The sequence below is a fragment of the Mugil cephalus genome, chromosome 19 (genome assembly GCF_022458985.1).
Source record: "Mugil cephalus isolate CIBA_MC_2020 chromosome 19, CIBA_Mcephalus_1.1, whole genome shotgun sequence".
In the NCBI taxonomy this organism is placed as follows: Eukaryota; Metazoa; Chordata; class Actinopteri; order Mugiliformes; family Mugilidae; genus Mugil; species Mugil cephalus.
This window is the reverse complement of record NC_061788.1, coordinates 8,475,794-8,490,517: the sequence shown is the minus strand read 5'-3', so window position 1 is coordinate 8,490,517 and position 14,724 is coordinate 8,475,794. Positions and strand designations below refer to the sequence as shown.

The following is a 14,724-nucleotide window of genomic DNA, read 5'->3' as shown; positions in this document are numbered from 1 at the left end:
AACTAGGAACTTTCCCACCCACCATTGCCAAAGTTTTTTTTTTTTTTTCGGCCATCATCACTACAACTCGCTGAATTTCATTAAGGTTTCAAGGCCTCGTGGCTGCCAGTCTGTTCCTGTGTGAACGCCCCTTTAGAAGCATCCAAACGTCCTCCCGAGAACAAGAGTCTTTGATAGTTGGTCTTGACAAATATAATACAAACCAGATCACACGCACCAAGCATCAGGTTCAATCCATGTTAGAAGATGAGGTGACTTTTAGTATAATGTAACACAGAGAGGAGGCATGATTGAAGTCTTTTTCATCATACAGTGAGAGATGCCTGGAACAGAGCTATATACACATGAAACCTGCTGCATTGGTTGCATCTCCATAGGGTACTCTAGTTTTTTCCTTTTTTTTTTTTTCCTGACACTTTGATCCCGCAATGGCTCCATCTCCTCCTGTAGCTAGACCACCGAGTTCTTTGATGTACCTGTCTTTCTGTCCGTGGCCCTGGCCTCAGATCACATATTAAATGAGACAGGGATGTCAGGACCTCACATCTTTGCCTCTTATCACAGATCACCAGCTATACGTGATTGTGGCAGCTCCAAATCTCTTCTTTCTGTGCTGTTGGCAGGGATCAGCGGCAGACTAACTTACATGAAAGGCCCAAAATGTGAGACATGGAGCAAATCCTGTACTGGAGTAATATTACGAAACAGAAATCTGAAAATTTTAAAGCTTATCTTGATTCGTGACACGATCAGAGCTCGACGTGATCAGGATATATGCCACTGCCAGTTAGTGGGAATCACAATTACTTTGATCAGTTTATATTAAGTATTATAACCAAATATTAACAATGTAATATTCTCAGCTTGACTCACAGATCATCAGATATTAACTTGAATTAGAGAAATTAGCTCAGATGAAATACAAATGGCAGATCTTGAAGGTAAATTCTACGATAATATTTGCCAGAAAATTGGGTTCGACTCACCAATTAAAAAATATTTGGTTGATCTTTTACCAATGTAGACACGGTGACAAGGTTTTTAGGTATTTAAACTCTCTGAAGCAGCTACAATAAACTCACTTTCACGTATGAAGTGATTCACTCGTCGCCTTGTAGCCGATAGTTGGTTGCTAGTGGACATTCCTAGGTAACCAACCAAACCAATTGTTTCCAAATGAAACAAGCACAACATAAAAATAATATTTCTAGTGAGCGCTCCTTTCAGTTCAGTCCCAGTACAGCAGATCAAAGCCATACACCATGGGCACATCAGCCCTCTAAACTGTCACCACCTTCTAAAATACTGTCAACAAGTGCATCACTCCACCCAACGCAACAAGTCCGTACAGAGAACGTCAACCAGATGATCCCATCGGTTGTCACCTCAATTGTGCCGCGTCAAAGGTGACATTAGTTCAACTTAATACGCATCCTTGCTTTTTGTGTGCACGCCCTTCATTTTACCTCTACTCCAAAGCTCCGAGCAGGCAAAACAGCAAAGTCTAATTTCTTTGGTCACAGGAAGAATCGCTGTTTGTCCGAACTCGGAACGTGGAAAAAAAGAAAATAATGTCAGCGTATGCGTTTCCGCTGCCTCTCTTATATCATACGTGCTCGCTATCTCATATTTACAGTCTCTCTTTTTGTCACTCTTGCTCTTTCACCCCTCTGCTCTCAACAACCTATCCTGTAATGCCACCCCTGGGGTAGTTTTTAAATTTATTGCCTTTGGCCGAGCGCCCTCGCAACATAAATAAGCCGGCCGAAACAATGGACTTGACTGAATGAGCATCATAACAGAATTGTTGCACACTAGAAGGGACAGGAAAGCATGCACTTCACTTTCTGCGCTATTGCGGAGAAAGTTCTATAATCGTTATTCTCAGTTTCTATTCTTCACGTTTCCATCCCGGGTTAGCTTTTCTCATTTCCTTTCTTTCCTTCCTTGTTACTTATACTCCCTTCCACTCCAAAGCAGCATCATTGTTGTGAATGGATTAACAATAGTGGCTATGCAGGTCCATGACCCTTAAAAAGAATCCCATAAAAAAATAAAAAATAAAAAGATACGGCCAGATGGAGGCCATGATATTTGCTTTTTAGCTAGCTAGCTCTACACTTTTAAAGGTAAAGCCTGCGTTGCATTTAAGACACAACAAACATGATTGGGGTGGAGCTTCGTTGGCTACGTGAGGTTGACTTAAAAAAGGGCACATCCCCTTAGCTAGCATCCCAGGTAGCCGCTCCCTCTGACCTGTGATTTTCCCAGGAATGCAGCAGGGTATGTCAGCTTCCTCTCAAGACGCACCCGCACACCCAAGACCACGACACAATGCGAAGACACACCTCAGTCAGGCGTGTAAGATTCAAAGCAGTTTGTTTTTTTGGTTGTTAGGAAACCTTAAACTGTTGGCACTGTGACAGGTGAGACGTGCCTTAAACCCGCACAGCTTTTCTACCCATCATGTTGTACTACATGCAAATACCACGACAGACACAGACTAAAACTGCAGCGTGAACGATTCTTTTTAGGTATTTAAACACACGTGTTGGTCCTGTCCATGTCTAAAAGTTAAAGCTTCGGTTAAATCGGATGCTTTAAAAGGAAGATCCGCTTTTTGATTAGTGAGACACTGCAGCGTTATTTTCACTGCCTGCTCCATCAACAGTTGCCTTTAGGAAACAACCTGGATGAAAAAAACACAGTTTCTCAGATGCAGCTGTCACGAACCTGAAATCCTTCAAGCTGCTAAACATCTGCCTCTGTGTTGATGGCGCTCGTCATTTTGATTCTTACTTCTTGAAACATTACATGAATCAAATCGTCAAAACTGTCTATTTTTTTTTTTTTTAGTTTAAAAGCCTCTACGGTACACCCATCACACCCTTTCTTCTTCTACTCCTGCACCATTCATCTCATTTTGCTCTCCCAACACTCAACTGCTGCAACAATCTCTTGCTTGGTGACGACCGAAGTGCTGAAGAATCTAAAAACAATCATTAGTAATATCCCGCCTTAGTGCCTATATTAATTATATCATTCCTCTATTACAAGAGCCTCTAAGTTCCAACCAGACTTAATTAGATGAAGGCTTGTTTTTCATACCATCTTCAGTCTCTTATCTTTACTCCTGCTCTTTAAGCAAACCCACTGTTTCTGTTTCTATCAGCTCCCTCACACCGCTGACATGGCCGCCCCCCCTTCGCTATCCTTGTCACGTCCACAGGGCCAGCGCTGCCTGCCTTGGGGTGAGAGGTCCTCTGGCTGGGGACCAGGACAGCGCATGGTTCCCTTTGATCTACCCGGCACTGGCTGCTACCTGCAGATAGCATATTCACACACACACACACACACACACATACAGAAATCCCTCTCAGAGCCGCAGAGACAATTCTACAGTTCTCATTTCCTCTCTGTTCCCGTCAGGCGGATTATAAACTGTGCACACTAAAGCTTTTTTTTTTTTTTTTTTTTTTTTCAACTAACCTCTGAAGTTTTTTTACTGCAATCTGAACCAAGAATGGAAAATACAACAAGTTAAAGAGTTTGAGAAAAAATGTGCGGCACATCGTTTACGCTTGCTTGTGTGTGTGTGTGTGTGTGTTCGCTGTCATCTGGTTACCATTTGAAGGCCGAATTACAGCTAATGATATCCTAGAGGAAAACTACAGTAGCTCAACATGCAACAGCTCCTCGGGTTCTTTCTCGTTTGCCTCTCCACCTACTTTTTCCTGCCTTTCAGACCAGAAGTAGCAGTCTGAGGGGAAGAGAAGCAGACTTTGACGGACACTTAATACTATCAATGCTTTGGATTTATATGTAATATGTTTTCTGCTGCTCACATCTGGATCAGAATCTAACCCTCCCCCAGCAGCAGTCTTTCTTTTTTTTTTTTTTTTTGTTCCAGACGGCAGTGGGTTAGAACAGTAGTGTCAGATATCATGCTCTCGCTCAAACTCATCTGAACACAGAACGTGTTTTCTGACGTCTGGATTTGAATCGAGTTCACTGTTGGTTTGCGCTTACACCAAACTGCTCCGATGCCGTGCAGACACCGTGCACAGTGTGTAGCGTGCTGCGCGTATGCACGCGCTGCTCGTGAAGATTTGTAAATTGCTGCCTTGAGCCGTTACAGCATTATAAAAGTAACACCCACAAGAAGACGCTAGCAGGGACGTGACAAGAACGCAATGGCAATGAAATTCAGTGAGTTGCGGCAATAAAAGGGCAAAAAAAAAACAACTATTGCCAAGCGAAGTTGGCAAAGTTGAACTCATCTCAACTCTCAGGCGACAACCAATGGAAGTGACTGATACAGTCCCCTGACATATGAAGTAAACAAAGCGAAGAGTTCCCCAAACAGTTACCGCAAGGAAACGTTGCTTTCTAACACCAAATTCACGATGTTCACACTGGGCGTAGAGCTCTGGGGAACCCAGATGGAGCTCAGTCTGAACGCCAGCATTATTATTTTCATGGTCTGCTCGTTTGACTCGGAAACATTTAGGGTGGGAAAAAAAAATATGAGATGGTTACCTCGGCAACCAGATCTCGCTAAGTCAACTAGTCACCACCTGTTAGGTACAAAGAGGTGGTCAGTGACTGCTTTACACATGGACAGGGATTTATTTTCTCCTTCTGTCTTGCAGCTTTAGAAAGTCCATAAGAGCCTTGTGCCACTTTAATATCTATGTAAGTATGAAATAGAAAAAGCAAAACGGTCTCTGAGTGGCATTGGAGGGCAAACGAGCAGGAACAAAAAAATGTTGTAATCATCCGAATATGCACTGTGATTGCTCATTGATGATAATCCGTCACATGAATGTAATTACGCACCGTCGTTTTCTGCCTTTTTGTTATTGTTTCATCGAGAAAAAGGAAGATACCATCGAGCAGACGCCGCGCGCACACACACACGGCGGTGCTTCCTGCTCACACACTGTGGTCTCCTTTCTTGCACAACGAACAAAGTCGAGAGTTCGGGACTTTTTGATTTGCATCAGCCTGCAACCGTCTGCGCAGAACATCCTGACCGGAGGCTGATTTTGACACAAACCGACTTCGTGTCAGGCCGACACTCGCACATCACGTTATAGCAGTTTGGGCATTTTACGCCGCGTGTGCAGCAGCCCGCAGTCATGCAACGCCGAAATGCCCTCCGCCCTTTTAACGACGCCCTCTGTCAGTGTGTGCACAACGGTGTTAGTCCTAGGCAACCCGTAACCATGGTAACAGCATGGTAGTGATGTTGTGCAAAGGGGCATGGTGGCGGTTTGATTGACGGGTGATGTTTAATGGATGACAGACGGTCCTTTTTCACAGCAAGCGAGCCGTATAAGTAAGGGGGCAGCATCCAACAAATTGTACACACACATACATCCACAAGCACAAGCACCTGCCAGCAGGCAGTCACATTTTAATACCTTTTATATATAGTTTTCTGTTTCTGTTTCTGCCGCATGCATCAGGAGGCAACATCCACCGTCATTAAGCTGGAAGAATTTAACAGCTATTTTTTTTTTTTTTTTTTAAATCCTAAGCTGTGTTAAATCAGAACTTTTGAATAAATCAGAGAACAGAAGAGCTCTGGAATATTACTCTGTCGTACACACAGGCCGCCTCCCCGTCCTCCTCCGCGTGTCTGTCAAATTATCTTTCTATCAGAGCCCAAACGTCTTCACAGCAACATGAAATTATGTTGATAATTGTGACTATCGCGCGTAAAAGGTGGTGATTTACTGGTTCGGTCGCTCAAAATACGAGAACTTGAAGCCTTCCTCTGTATATCTTTAAAGATGTACACACAATACATCCAAACCACAACCACCTGCCAACTAACAGGCAAAATTGAATGCTTTTACTTGAATCTTTTACTTTTACTCATTCCTACGCGGTGCTTGTGCTTCTCTCTTTATTTTCACCATTGCATCATTCTTAAAAAGTTATTTCTTTATTTTATTTGTTTTTGTGTAATTTATGAGTAAATGGTTTCGACCACAGCTGCGTTTAGTTTTATCTTGTTATTGTGCAGCAGTTACTAACGGTCAGTGACCATCTGCCGAATAAGAGTTGGACATTTAAGTCAAGATGTTTAACATCCTTTACATTTTTACCTCGTGCGTCTCTTACTTTCCACAGTCGCATAAATCTGGGATCTTGACGGCCGGCGTCTCTTACTCTATGATTTGTCTCCAACAGGTCTTCCCACCCCTTCCTAATGAGGCTGAGATCGCGCACACCAAAAAGCTCTTCCGACGCAGGAGGAATGACCGACGGTAATGATGCATCTCGAGCCCGCACACACACACACACACCCACACACACACACACACACACACACACACACCTACCTCAGTGAGAGGGAATGTTTTCATTGCACAGCCAGCCCCATAGCTTTAACAAATCTCCACATCCAAAGCTGTGTCAAGACAGGAATGCAGGCTCCACACTTCACTCCAGACAGTGGAAAAAAAGAAAAAAAAAAGAATTTGAATAACTCCCACAACAACATTTTTGACAACTATCTTGTCACTTTTTCTTTTTTTTTTTTTTGCCCGCAACAATCAAGCCATGTTTTCTGGTTATTGATTTACTTGTTATATTTATCCTGTTGTTCTGTCCCACCGGTTTAAAGTCAGTCCAAAGTAAATTTTTCTACTGGCACACACTTTAATTGTGCACACTCTGAAATCGAATTTCACCCAAGTCTGACTTCATTGAAACTCGGTCTTTAAGAGAGAAGAAAAAATAATCTCTCTCCGGTTCCCTCGCTCCCTGCCCTGATGTCACTGGAAAACTGTTCTTCAGTTGCTAAGAGACGGACACAGAGAAAATATTTTGGTTGTATTTATGGTTTAAAAAGAGGAAATTGTATCTCGACCAAATGGACAAAAGCACTTTCATCGTTGTTTTTAAATACGGAGAATAATTACTGCTGTCCAGAGCCGTTGTATTTATGTGCGATGGCCTGGTAGAAAGAAAAGAACGAAAAATATGATCTTAGACCAACAGCGGCTTGCTGGAAATATTAACAAGAGACCGTCCCATTGTCTTCATGCACGCTTTCTCCGTACTTTACGGCCTGTTTTACATATGTGTGTGTCTGTGTCTGCTGTAAACGCCTGTGTGTACTGTAAAATGCAGCAGCTTGGCAGCACTTGACGCCACAGTCCGGGACCCCAAAAAATATAAATGTGCCACAAAGAATCGCTTCTTTTCAACAATGGCCATGAAGCAACACTTGACTGATTGTTGTCCAACACCAAACAGGGTGACGGAAATACTCACGCACTGCTTTTATGTCAGAGTCGGCGACTTGCTGGATCTGTTTTGCATTGTCACCCAATGCCAAACCATTTTATGACCGTTCTTCAAAAAAAAAAAAAAAAAAAAGTCACAGCATTTTAAACTTGGAAACAGACCAAAGAAAACAAACAGTTCAGTTAATTACTCTCTGGTACAAGAGCTGCAACGTCATGTAACAAAGAATGTGTAACATCTCTGCACAGTCAGTCTTTGATGGTGAACATTGTGAAATTTCAGTAACTCCTCATCAACAGCGGCTACCTTTACAATGACATCATGGCTTAACCATTAATTAACATTTATTATATTGATAAACCACCAAGTTCCTTGAAAAACTCGTTGTTGTGCCTCTGCCATGTTTGGTTTCTGTTTCCTCACCTGACGTCTGCCCCACATGGGGCTAACAAGCACAAGATGAATTTATCTACTCCACTGTGAGAGAAAACCGCATCGAGCATTTACATGATTATGAGGCCCTAATATTTTTCTGTCCAGCAGTTTATCATTTGGTTGCGCACACACACACACACACCCCTCTCTCTTAATCTGAGTCAGGCCTGATATTTCTGATTATTAATGGAACATTACTGTCCCCGTAATTATAGCCGGTGCAGCGCGTCTTTTTCGTGGTAATATTTCAGGACAACATTCGGCCTCCTGTCTCCTTACGCCAACCCATCGCACAGGTCGGCCTGATGCATTTAAGCTGCAGAAGAGGAGAAAGCAGGATGAAGCCAAGGATAAAATATATATATATATATATATCAAAGAAGGGATGAGGCAGAGGATAAGAGGACTGGACAGGCAGGAAGTAGGGATCAGTACAAGTCTATAACCAGACACCGACTGGACTGGAAAGGGAAAGCTGCGACTGCGAATGTGTCGTCAAAGATCTCTGTGGGATTTTTTTTTTTACAATACATAACAATTACAAAGGAAAGAGGAAACAGAAAACCCATCAAAACTGGTAGTTTGTGTGGTATTTCTGCTGAACGGCTCGGGCTCATTTAGCATTTAACATTTTTGTTCACAAACCCTGCTCATACTCTTACAGCACAGACCATGTTAGTTGTGTGTTGTACGTCGTGTTTTAGTGTGCATCAACGCAGCGCAACAAAGAGGCAAAGTAAAAAAAGTAAACTTTCTGTATCCAGAAGGTGAAATATGGAAATGAATATTGATCAGTGGACCGTATGTACAAAGCACGGGGGTTGCACCGAACAAAGCACAAGAAAGAAACAGAGTGGGACTGTGAGATTGAGCAAAGGAAAAGTGTAGGCTGGCCGTGGCAGGAAGGAAAAGAAAGGGGAGGTAGTGCATGTGTTTCTACTTTAGTAGGCACGTCAAGCAGGGCTGAAATTAGTTGTGATTTACTGGAATGTGCTGCTTACCGCTTTCTGCTTCAAAACAGAAAAGGGGCAAAGAAGGAGCACGTCAGCTCCTTCTACGTACAGTTTGGCCTTTCTAAAAAATGTGTTAATTGTCGAGGAGCTTTTACACAAAGAGACTTTCTTTTCTTCTGCAGACTCCACCGCATTGTTTCCACGGCGCTCACAACTGAAGAGAAACTATTTTAACACGCACCAGTTGAAGCTTTTAGATGTTCAACCGGGGCTTCGTTGAAGTTTTAAGTTTAACTTTTAACTAAATGTCGCCGCAATTAGTGCAGATTCTCCTATAGAATCATCATATGGTCAAACTGATGTCGTCTGTGTGCGTTGCCTGATTTCACGTACTCAGGATGCATATGACTGTTTCAAGAAGATTCATGAAGAATCATGTGTGTCCGTTACATCCCAATCACAGTGGAAGAAGGTGCATCTGTATAAGAGCTCGTTTCCACATCCACAGTTGGTCACAGACTCACCCCAGACCACTTTTCTTCACTCCCCGGACCTGTCATGTAAATTAATTTTGTTCTTAGGCAGCACCAGAGTCGCTGCTGATTGTTATTTAACATCAGAACGATGATCGATTATTCATCCACAGGGCATCGACTCCTTTTTCTGCACCTACCATGAACTTCCTGCAAATAACTCCCGGCCACGGTGACTCAAAGTTATTGAGTGCGATCAATAAGAGAATCTTAAGACCTAATGCAAATGTTCAGTCAGCCAGTCGAAACCCGTCTCCCCACAGTCCATTAAGCCCGTGCGCCGTGTCCTGTATGAAGCTTTGGCCATGTTATTGACTGTCTGGCCTGCAGGCTTCTCTTCCCCTGGGCCGATCGATTCTCCAGTCTGGGTCAACCAATGATTCCACCAGGTCTCCGTCCACATACGCAGCAGCAGCCGTGACTGATCATCAGTGTCATGCCTCCTCCCACGATCATATCTGCCAATCCATTTCCCCTTTTCATAGCGTTCTCCTCCCTTAGTTCTGTGCATGATGTTTTTTTTTTGTGTGTGACATAGTTATCAACCTGTAGTTGTTGTTTTTTTTTTGTTTCCTTTTTGCTTGCTGGCTTTCTCCCCCTATAATCTCCCCCTTTTTCTACTTGACACCATCTATGAAAATACCCTGTAATTTCCTCCAACTTGCTCTGCCATTCCACTCTTTATCTATCCTTCAACTCTCCATCCTTCCAATCATCTGCATTGTGGCACGCCCTCCTCTCCTGCTTTGTAGATTGTTTGATCAGTTCATCCGAGACCAGTTAACCGTACTCCTGCCCACTGGCCCGGGGGGGAAGCGACAAGTCTCAGCCAGGTCAGTGACAACATCAGGGCGAAACGGGGACCCGGGCACATTTTTGACCTTTGAGAAAACTGTGGAAATTGCATTTGATTCATTCTACTCAACAGAACATCCAAAGGTCAGCTGATAAAAGCGCTGCTTCAAATACTGAAGTAGCTTAAAATAAGAAGGAGTAGAGGAGATGAAAAGAGATTTATAGCGCTGGACCCGAGCCACGCAACATCAAGCGCTAATTTAAACCTGATTAATGCCTTAAAATTACCACTCTCTTCATTCCGACAACAAAAAAAGTCATTTTTCATTTCGTTAGACGCTTGATCAAGCCAGAGTCAAGCCTGTTTCTAAGTAACAAGATATTGCGAGATGAAATTTCATCAGCGGGCCCATCATGCATCCTTAATGCAAACATTTCTCTGGCATTAATGTGACTGATGGATGGTCAATCTGAGCAACACTCAAGCTACCGCAGAGCCCGCGGTCATTAAATGCGATTAACATTTTATTACTGTCTCACTTTCGCCTCTGCACATCACCGGTAGATCAGGAGAGCGGCTTATCTGAGCTGAGCCTAAACTAAACAGCTGCTGTGAGGATGCAATGAATCGTCACACCGCCGTCTGTGTGTGTGTGTGTGTGTGTGTGTGTGCGTTACGGAGAAGAGTCTCAGAGCCGTCTGTAGCCCAGGAAAAGATTAAGAAATCTCTATACGTCAAATTAAATGAGATCTCAGCGTTTCTGTCAGTCAACGTCAAAGTTCTAATCCTCCAGGTTTCAGTCCTGCTCGAGGTCGGCTACACCTGGGGTTACCGTGGCAACGCCGAGAGCGGCCTATTACCGCTGCGAACGCTCGTCGTAGCGTCCGCTTTGTCAAGGAGCACCAGGTGTATCTTTTTACATTGTTTTCGTGCCGCACACAGCGAAGCTAATTCCCCCGTATAACGTGAATAGGAGAAAAGTGGCGTCATCACATCCAGATGCTCCAAGACTCTGCACATTGTACGCACAAGATCTCCAGACGGCGCCTGTCGAGAACAAAATAATACGCTCGCACGCCAAAACATTATGTTCACCAGTGAAAACAAATGCATTCTCGTATAAAGGTCTCATGTTCATGGTTGAAACAGTGTAAGAGAAGTGGTACCTCAGCTACATGATAATTTATATTGTTATTTAGCCCGTTGTCTGAAGTGGGGTTGTATTTGGTGAAATATGTGTTGGAACAACATAAAACAATTCGATATTTCTTCCAAATTTTCCATGTGCTTCCTGTAACTGCTCCACAATTAAAGCCACCCGGTCTTCTGCCAGTGAGATGCTTTTATTGTGAAGTGGGCAGTGTTTTAATACGGCCATAGTGGTTGATACTGGTCTGACTGCTCTGACAAAGTGGACTCGTTTGAAATACACACTTTGAATCAAGCATAGGAACTGCAGTGAAAACATCCGATATAGTTGGTGGAAGAATGACCTTAAACTGCAGAATCTAATGATTCAGGTTCAAATAAAAAGCCCTGACCAGCAGCAATCTAGTAGCTGTTTGATGCGAAAGCAACTGCACTGTGGAACAGCTCAGATTAGCCACGTGAGTGAAAATGTGTCAGGCCGGTGCAGGTCTGGCTGAGAGGGAGTATTTATAAATTGATGGAGGCAGGCTGTTTGGTGGAGGAGAATCAGAAGATGAACTGTCTCGCAAACTCCCCAAGAGAGTGGAGCGTAGGGGCCGGGCGAGACATAAAGCACACGAACACACACACAGAAGTACGACGATAAATACTCCGGTACGCGTTCACCTTCTCTCAGTTCCTTTTCTTCTAGTTTCGGGTTTTCATTTGCGAGAACTTTGCCATATTTCATCAATCAGAATGGTTTTAGCTGCAGTTGGATAAATAAGCTATTTGCCTTGGATTTCAGGAAACTGACATTTTTTTTTAATATTCACTGACATTTTGTAGATGGTATCTACGTGATGGTGTAATAATTGTCAAACTGATCAATGAAGGAGCTTATATTTGTGGACTGGTGGTGAAAGCTTTGGCCACCAATTCAAACCGCCTGTACATCCATAGCTGTGTGTACGAAGGAATGGCTTAAATGCTGTACGCTGTGTAGCACATTAATGCAAAATAATGTCCACCATGTTCTTTAAACCTCTGATTAATGCAGACACTTCTTTGTTTTTTTATTACCTTGGCCTGACTGTAGTTAGGAAAGTCAGGAAGCGTTCAATGCAGCAGCCAACACAAACAAACAAGCAGCAGAAATGGATAAAGAAATTGTGAATGTTCATCTCCACACCCATAAACCGTAGAAATAATGCAACTAATCGCAATTGTACATATTTAGATCTACTGGCAGACCTAGTTTATGTACATATATATCATTAACCTAAAAGTCATATTTGAACGTTTTTGGAAAACAGGAACATTTCTAGCAAACCCATTTGTATTTTTATTGGTATTGAAAGTTTGTAAGTAAGTAAGTAAAAAAAACGACTTCGGCAATTATGCTATTAGATTAACGATATATATCTTGCAGGCTTACTTTTTATTCAAAGAACATTTCCAAGGTTGGGTTACATTAATCTGTTTGGGGTTGAATGACACTTTTCACAAAAAAAAAAGAAATCGATTTTTGGAACATGATTGTGCCCCTCAGTTCTCTTTCACAAGGTGGAATAGTTTGGGTTTTTGTTCTGCAGGCGCAAAAATGTCTGACCTGTTCCGTCACTTTTCATACTTTGGTCTAAAAACCAAGCTATTGAAAGTTTGCTAAATTAAAAAAAAAAAAAAAAAATGAAAGGAAAATGGTTGGTGATGAATGGAGAAACCCACTTCGCGATCTTGGCATTGATCACCTTTCAAAACTTTTAGAAAAGTTGTCATTTCTGTGCTCATCAGTCCAGCCTCCCATGAGGCTAAAACAGCCTGTCTACGTTGTTGGTGACTGACTGAAAAAACTTTGTCTGTTATATTCATAAGGGCTTAAATCTGTCTGTCTGCAACCTGTGGCTTTGTGTGCATTCGTACGTGTGCGCACGCACGTAAATGGCCTTAAAGTACTCCAACCTTCTCAGGCCTGAACGATCTTTGCAGTATCTTCTGCAAACTGCACCACAATTGGTTAGAGACAGACATGAGTGCAGTAGCCATCTATCCATTTCAGTGGTTGGATTTTTTTGATGGTTCATCTTCTGTTTTTTTTTTTTTTAGTAGCAATAGCAAGTTTCCTGTGTGTCAACATGCCCTGCACCCTTATGTCAGACAGAAACTGGTATTATTTGTAGCCGGGTGCAGTCTTTTCGTGAGTTTTTGGTTTTACATCATTACTTTAATTCTTCTAGCTAGCTTCTTTTTCATCCGCAGGAAGAATCTCAGTCATCCAGGTCTTATATGTATCCAAAAACAAAGCCAAAACAAAAGTGTGTTGGGTTTTCCTGAAGATGTGTCGATGCTCATCCAAGTACCCTTTTCAGTAACATGCTTTCAATATTTTTTAATGATCAAACCACGGCCAAAGGCGTGCTAACTGCGACTAGTTGAATTCTAGCTAGTTCACATGCTGAAGCAGATAATATGGTGCCTCTTCGGTGCCAGGGTGACTAATCTCCTGGACCATATGTCAGAGGCTTGTCAAGCCCCGGAGACGGTGCGGCAAAAGGACACAACGATGCAGGACAGGAAAACACGGACACACCGTGCATCCACATGCAAGCAGGCGCTAGACTTTTGACTTTACAGTTCAGTGGATGATAGGTTGGTGGCTGAAGATGGCCGCAGTATGGAGTCACAGTTAGTCTTTGTGACAAGGTGGGTAAGGGCCACGGAAGTTTAAGATAAGGGCTGCCACTTCCCAGTGAAGCTAACTTGTGAAACTCTCATTCCAGGAAACAGCAGCGGCCTCAGGGAGGAGGAGGTGGAGGTGGAGGAGGTGGAGGTGGAGGAGGGAAGAACCAGCCCCAGCAGATACAATCACCACAGCAGCAGAGGGATCAAACCCAATCTCCAAACCAGCAGCAGCCCAACTTCACAGACGTGGGAGACAACAGGAACCACAGCGCCGGTCGGCCACCTCGCCAGTACCAAGGAGGACATGGGCAGCGCCAAGGAGGGCCCGCGCACCACGGATACAGCCAGAACCGGCGTTGGCACCACAATCAGAAAGGTCAGGGGCACGGACAGACGAACGCCGCAGGAGATAAAGGAGTACCTCCGAGATCAACCAAAGAGACTGAGAATGTGAGGCTGGGCGACGAGCACATCAGGCCACCTCAAGACTGCGGCAGTAGGAGCCCCAATGAATCCCCCAAATCTGACTCGACGCCCAATTCAAACGACCTGACGGTTCATAAGGAGTCTCCCAACCCGCCGCGAAGCGCGAGGACGCGCGAGGGCCAGTCGGAGCAACCCAAAGTCAGCCTCCTGCAGTCGTCGAAGGAGAGGCTGAGGAGGAGACTAAAGGACAAGGTACTGAAAAGCTGCTTAGTGCCTGTCAGTCAGCATTAAAGAAACCAGGACTGAAGTGTGTGTGTGCACACACACACCCGCCGCCGTTTAGTCCGCTAATTACTTTCATTATGTTCACAAACATTATGGACACACTCTCCTCACTCTGCCTCGCTTGAATCATTTGCCTGCTGATTTATTTAGCGTGTATTTTGACACACACCCAGACTGGCAGGGAGTGGAGTACGCGTTCTCGCCGAGGAGGTGAAGAAACTGA

General features: G+C 43.6%; 1 protein-coding gene across 3 annotated transcripts in view; it reads left to right on the top strand.

Annotated features, from left to right (window-relative positions):
• Window positions 1-14,724, top strand: part of ctif (CBP80/20-dependent translation initiation factor) — a 47,675-nt gene that overhangs the window by 21,706 nt on the left and 11,245 nt on the right. For 2 of the 3 annotated variants that reach the window (XM_047569711.1, XM_047569712.1), the window contains exons 8-10: window positions 6,202-6,278; window positions 9,937-10,017; window positions 13,889-14,468. In XM_047569711.1, the coding sequence (XP_047425667.1) occupies window positions 6,202-6,278; window positions 9,937-10,017; window positions 13,889-14,468 (738 nt within the window). The remainder of the gene's footprint in view (window positions 1-6,201; window positions 6,279-9,936; window positions 10,018-13,888; window positions 14,469-14,724) is intronic. The other variant, XM_047569713.1, reaches the window with a different exon arrangement.